The 6,988-nt window shown below is 42.3% G+C and overlaps 1 protein-coding gene across 1 annotated transcript; it reads right to left on the reverse strand.

Annotated features, from left to right (window-relative positions):
* Positions 1-3,037: 3,037 nt before the first annotated feature.
* LOC126298021 (uncharacterized) lies at positions 3,038-3,604 on the reverse strand. The gene is made up of 2 exons (XM_049989343.1): positions 3,571-3,604; positions 3,038-3,459 (listed from the first exon to the last, which is right to left on the reverse strand). The coding sequence occupies exons 1-2, from the start codon at positions 3,602-3,604 to the stop codon at positions 3,038-3,040; spliced, it is 456 nt and encodes a 151-aa protein (XP_049845300.1).
* Positions 3,605-6,988: the final 3,384 nt, after the last annotated feature.

Here is a 6,988-nt window from a genome sequence, read left to right on the forward strand (position 1 = left end):
CTCACACCATGATGCCGGGTGTTGGCCCTGTGTGCCACGGTCGTATGCAGTCCTGATTGTGGCGCTCACCTGCACGGCGCCAAACACGCATACGACCATCATTGGCACCAAGGCAGAAGCGACTATCATCGCTGAAGACGACACGGAGGCGTGCTGCACGATGTTGGGGCGTGAGCGGAAGACGGCCTAACGGTGTGCGGGACCGTAGCCCAGCTTCATGGAGACGGTTGCGAATGGTCCTCGCCGATACCCCAGGAGCAACAGTGTCCCTAATTTGCTGGGAAGTGGCGGTGCGGTCCCCTACAGCACTGCGTAGGATCCTACGGTCTTGGCGTGCATCCGTGCGTCGCTGTGGTCCGGTCCCAGGTCGACGGGCACGTGCACCTTCCGCCGACCACTGGCGACAACATCGATGTACTGTGGAGACCTCACGCCCCACGTGTTGAGCAATTCGGCGGTACGTCCACCCGGCCTCCCGCATGCCCACTATATGCCCTCGCTCAAAGTCCGTCAACTGCACATACGGTTCACGTCCACGCTGTCGCGGCATGCTACCAGTGTTAAAGACTGCGATGGAGCTCCGTATGCCACGGCAAACTGGCTGACACTGACGGCGGCGGTGCACAAATGCTGCGCAGCTAGCGCCATTCGACGGCCAACACCGCGGTTCCTGGTGTGTCCGCTGTGCCGTGAGTGTGATCATTGCTTGTACAGCCCTCTCACAGTGTCCGGAGCAAGTATGGTGGGTCTGACACACCGGTGTCAATGTGTTCTTTTTTCCATTTCCGAGAGTGTAGTTTTTATTTTGCTCACTCTTAGCTTCAAGATTCTCCCAGTGATCAGGTTGCAGTCTAGCAGATTAACAGGACTTTAGATCTTAAGAATTGCACAGGATTCCACAAACGTGAGAGCAAGCTTCCTGGTAATACCATTACCGTGTTTACTACCTGTGCTAAAATTCTGAACAAAAACCTTACCCCAACCCGGCTGCAAAAGGGTCTCTGTCTGTCTTGACGACGATGGTCTAGGTCGATGTCTTTCCTAGCTCTATTCCAGTTTTCCTTAATGAGACAAGGAGTAATCTGCTCAGGCAACAGATCGTTTACACTCCACAAATTATCCAATTAAGGGCATAAGAAAACGTCAGAGCACCAGGAACTGCCTTAGAAGCCTCATATTGTGCTGAATTGAAGGCAGTATTAATTCAAGGGATGGACATGTCCCATCTGGTCTGATTTTTAGCGTAAATAATTAAAGCGGCCTTAAGATTACGATTAACTCTCTCCGAAAAGAAAGGTTGAGGGTACTAGAAGGAGGGCAGATTGGCTTAATGGCATTACCAAAACAAAACAGCCTAAATTCTCGTTTGTCACTAACAATCGACTTTGGCAGACTGAACCAGGAAAATATTTGAGTTAAATAACGAATAGTTAGCGAGGAGGTAACAACGCTACTTGGCAAAAGACACGAGAAAAGGCATGCGTGACAACTAATACATAACGGTTCCCAGCTCTTGTTTGAGGCAGGGGACCTATATAATCAATGAACACTTTATCCACAGGGCTTAGCTCCAATTTGGAGTACAACAAGACTTTCGTGAGATGGAATTGTGCTTCGTCGTTTTGCAAAATTCACACTCCTGAACCAATTGGAGAATATTCTTATACAAGGACAGCCGTGTAATATGAGCATGGGTCTTAGAAAGCGTTCTATAAAAGCCCATATGCCCACCTAATATGGAGCTATGAAAATAATAAAATACACATGTCATGAGTTCAAAAGCTAAACAAATTTTGAGCTCAGCTAGTTTTTCAACTTCACAACAAAGTGTATCCTTTCTCAAGAAACTTGCTCACCCACCAACAACCGCCTTTTTTATAGGACCTATTCCTGAGATCAGAAAACAATTGAGGTGTCTCAGGAAAGATGTGAAAAATGGAAGAGCTGATAACTGAACAACACCCCACAAACTCATTGGCGCTCTCCTCAAACATGGGGCTGAGCGCATCGGCCACCTGGTTATCTGAACCCCTGATATAGTGAACCTTGAAAAGAAAGGCAGATATATAGATTACTCACATCGCAATCGTGCCTGTCTTTCTTGGGCAACCAAAAACACAACTTAAGCCTGGTCGTCAGTCTGCATGTCAAATTCTCTGTGTTCAAGATAAAATTTAAGCTTTTCAAGAGCAAAAAGAACAGCCAGAGCCTCATACTCATACACTGAATGCTTAAGTTCGGATCCCGCCAATCTTCACGAGGCAAAGGCCATAGATCATCTCTTATCTGCATTTTCCTGTAAAACGACTGCAGCCACGCCCGCATTACACACGTCGGTCTCAAGAATGAAAGTCTTTTCGAAATTGGGAATCGTCGTTAATACTGGCACGTTATTTAGAGGGGTCATAATCGCCTCAAATGTAATCTGCTGGCATTCACCCCAAACAAACCCCCTCCTTTCTTAAGAAGATTGTTAAGAGGGACGGCTAACTGAGTGAAATTAGCGACAAACTTCCAGAAGTAGTTGGCCATCCCGATAAATCGGGCGACTCCCTTTTTGTTGTTAGGGGAAGGAAACTTCTTACGATCGGAAGTACGTTCTTGATCGATCCTGATTCCATCTTTAGAAACCAGATGTCCCAAAAATGAAATTTGCTGCTCGGCGAGAGCCATCTTAGAAGTTCTGACCATCAACCCAGCAGACTGAAGCCTCAATAAGACATGTTGAAGATGCGAAAGGTATTCAGCAAAGGACCAAATACACACAACAAATCAAGGTAATTATAAACACAGTTGAACTTTAAATCCTCCAAAACATGATCTAGAAGCCGTGAAAGCTTGGCAGCTCCAGTGGATAGGCCAAGTCATATAAATTCCAGCCTATACAGAAGGCTGTAACGGAATTGAAATCCTCACTCAAGCCGGATTTAAATCAAGAATAGGAAAATAGGAATCTTCTGCAAACCAAGTAAAACAGTTGTGTAAATCCAGAGGGGGAACTGATTCTAATATGACCTTTTAATTGAGGACCCTATAATCAATAACTGGTCCAAGATCTTCCCACCAAAAGTATAGGGGAGGCGTGTGGAGAAGCTGAAGGTGTAATTACTCCATCATGAAGCATGGTCTCAATCTTCTGCTTTAAAATCGTCATTTTAGGTGGTGACAGACGATGAGGAGCCTGGAGAACTGGCACATTATCCACTAAAGTAATTTTATATTGAATCTTGTTGGTCAACCCCAACTGATCAGTTAGCACATCGGGAAGCTCGCTCAAAAGATCCCTTAACTGAATATCCTCAGGCTCACTAAGATGACTAAGATCCACCTCCGTCCATTCAGTCTGCAAGGCATTAATGTTGACACTACTAGCGGAACAGAAACAGAAGCCTATTTTATCTGATGGACAAAACTCAAAGAAAAAGTATTGCTGCCAAAATCGAGGACTAATCCAGCACTCTAGATAAAATCACATCCAAGCAATGAGGTGACAGATAATTTCTTCACAACTGACAATTTAACTGGCCAGGAAAAACCAAGAATGGACAGGATCACTCATACCTCACCTACCAAAGGCAACTCCAACCCACTGCCAACACGTCATCTCCAGGGGGAAGGTGTAAGAGGAGCCAGTTTACACAAATGTCGAAACTCGAGGTATCAATCATAATCAAGTTATGAAACAGAACTTCTGGAATCAAACAGACCTCAGATTGGTTCTCTATTAATTTTGGTACTTACATAAGGAAAAAGCGTCTTATCACAAGCGAGAATAGATGCACAAAACCCGGGGGCTTTCTCATTTAAACGATCACTCGCTTATTTTGGCATCAGCTGCTGGGCCTAGCCCTCACTGAACAGGACACTTACGCACTAAGTAACGCCGGGAACCACAACCACAACAAGATTTACTAACTGATAATTTAACAGCTGTGCCACGATAGTTGCTACTACAATAAGAAGAGCATTTAGTTCGCATTCACTTCGTTTACGCTGATCATCAGCAAATGCAAAGGCGTTCGTAGAGGGTGGAAGCATACTAGGCCTATAGCCCAGATGTCCATGGATCGTAACCACGCTCTGCTACAAATGAAATACATAATTACCAAGATCAGGGAAATGACATGAAAGGTCTATTTAACTAACATCATTGATCCTTGGACAACAACATTTACTTTCATATATTTTGATAACAACAGGTCCCCTTTGAAAACCATGCAGGAAAACTGAAATTAATTTGCCATTAAAGGCGTTCAAAATGGTGAATGAGACAGCCATTAAATTACAATAATAATAATAACAATAGCCTAAACAACTTCAAAGAAATATTAACAATGCTGGCCTTTTTAAAAAATTTAAATTAAACTATATTAAATAAACCAACCAATTAAAATAATTAAAACAGTTCTAGATTAATTTCTTCAAAACATACACCAAAAGATTTGCAATAAACTTAGGATGAGGATACAATATGTATTAAACCTCTTGTGCAAAGCCAGTTAATCAAAAGCCTCTTTGCTGACAACAAAATTTCATTTGTAGTGCAAGCAGTGGCGAATACATAATGATTTAATTTGCCATTAAAGGCGTTCAAAATGGTGAATGAGACAGCCATTAAATTACAATAATAATAATAACAATAGCCTAAACAACTTCAAAGAAATATTAACAATGCTGGCCTTTTTAAAAAATTTAAATTAAACTATATTAAATAAACCAACCAATTAAAATAATTAAAACAGTTCTAGATTAATTTCTTCAAAACATACACCAAAAGATTTGCAATAAACTTAGGATGAGGATACAATATGTATTAAACCTCTTGTGCAAAGCCAGTTAATCAAAAGCCTCTTTGCTGACAACAAAATTTCATTTGTAGTGCAAGCAGTGGCGAATACATAATGGGTGGCGCGCTGTGCGTCCCCCCCCCCCCCCCCCCCCCCCCTTGCGGGTCCGCCAACATTGCCACCCGTACCGCCCACGCCAGTCATCCAGCGCGCTATTCGTTCGATTCTTTCGTCAGTCGACTCGACTGAATCGAATTATCGAGTAGTTGTACTTTCCTATGTAGCACCCGCATCCGCGTCATCGTATTTTATACGTTTCTGTCTAGACATAGATACCTAACACATATCTACGAGAAAAGTCGCTGCCATTAGTGATCTCGATACCCTATTCTGTCTGGCATTTGTTCGAGAAAAGTCGTGAATATTCTACTGTTTTCTTGTACAGAGAACTTTCGATACGCAGCGTTATAAATACGGACTATTCGCCGAAGAAAAAGCTGGTTTACATTCAGAAGCAGAAATATTAAGACTGAAGAATGAGTAACTTTTTTATATCATAAGATGGCATTGTCTTCTACATGTGTATAATCAGTTTAAATAAAATTTTCCTAAACTTTGCATGTGACTTGATTATTTTTTATTACAGTATTAGTAAAGGCACCTCAAAATGTCTTTAGCGCCCCCCTCCTTGAGGTTTTTCTTCATCCGTCACTAAGTGCAAGTCAGATAACATAAGAGATCCAGCGTGAGCACAGACGGCCAAGACGTGCAACTGCAAACAAACAGCAAGCCGCGCTAAGAAATTCTCGAGAGCTGTGACACGGCCGCAAGTAAGTCAGACCCACACGACAAGAAACCACCGATATGGAACAGTCTCCCAGCAACTTAGTACGTACTGTTAAGAAACCAATATAAGTATCTAACTGGACTATACTATAAGTGAAGTTACGTTTAACCATGACAGCACTTATAGAGCATTTCCAATAAGTTAATAAGCCCTAGAAAATAAGCTTCTCTAACAGAGAACTACTGAAAGGGATCTGTAATTTCTTCCAGGAAGGAATACAACAAACAATTCGGTAGGGTCTTACCACTAGCTGGAGCCCACAACATGCTTAAAATGGCTGCATATTTGTCACACCAGAGAGCCCACCAGCTATTAAAACATCATGCAAACAAATATTAAAACTTAGAACAGCTGGTTCTCTTGCATAAGAATTTTAAAAGAACCTTTTTTCCCCCTTTTTTTTTGAAAAGTAGATAAGGTGTAGGCCCCTGATATAGCTATGCGTGACAACTGGGCACATTACATAACCATAAGAACATCTACATCTACTTGATTACTCTGCTATTCGCAATTAAGTGCCTGGCAGAGAGTTCATCGAACCACCTTCAAGCTGTCTCTCTACCGTTCCACTCTCGAAAGGCGTTCGGGTAAAACGAGCACTTAAATTTTTATTGGTGGGTGCCAACAGAATGTTTTCGCAATCGTAGGAGAAAACTGGTGATTGAACTTTCATGAGAAGATCCCATTGCAACGAGAAACGCCTTTGTTTTAATGATTGCCAGTCCAATTCACGTATCATGTCTGTGGCCCTGTCTCCCCTATTTCGCGATAGTACAAAACGAGCCTTCTGTGAGCTTTTTGGATGACAACCGTCAGTCCCACACCGCACAGCAATACTCCAGAATAGGGCGGACAAGTGTAGTGCAAGCAGTCTCTTTAGCAGATCTGTTACACCTACGTTTTCTGCCAATGAATCGCAGTCTTTGATTTGCTCTACCCACAACATTATCTATGTGATCGTTCCAGTTTAGGTTATTTGTAATTGTAATGCCTAAGTATTTAGTTGAATTTACAGCCTTCAGATTTGTGTGACTTATTGCGTAATCGAAATTTAGCAGACTTCTTTTAGTACTCATGTGAATAACTTCACATTTTTCTTTGTTCATGGTCAATTGGCACTTTTAGCACGATACAGACATATTATCTAAATGATTTTGCAATTCGTTTTGGTCATCTGATGACTTTACAAGACGGTCATCTGCAAATAATCTAAGAGGGCTACTCAGATTGTCTCCTATGCCGTTAATATAGATCAGGAACAATAGAGGACCTATAACACTTCCTTGGGGAACGCCGGATATTACTTCTGTTTTATTCGATGACTTTCTGTCTATTACTACGAACTGTGACCTTT

This window comes from Schistocerca gregaria, chromosome X (genome assembly GCF_023897955.1).
Source record: "Schistocerca gregaria isolate iqSchGreg1 chromosome X, iqSchGreg1.2, whole genome shotgun sequence".
Taxonomy (NCBI): domain Eukaryota; kingdom Metazoa; phylum Arthropoda; class Insecta; order Orthoptera; family Acrididae; genus Schistocerca; species Schistocerca gregaria.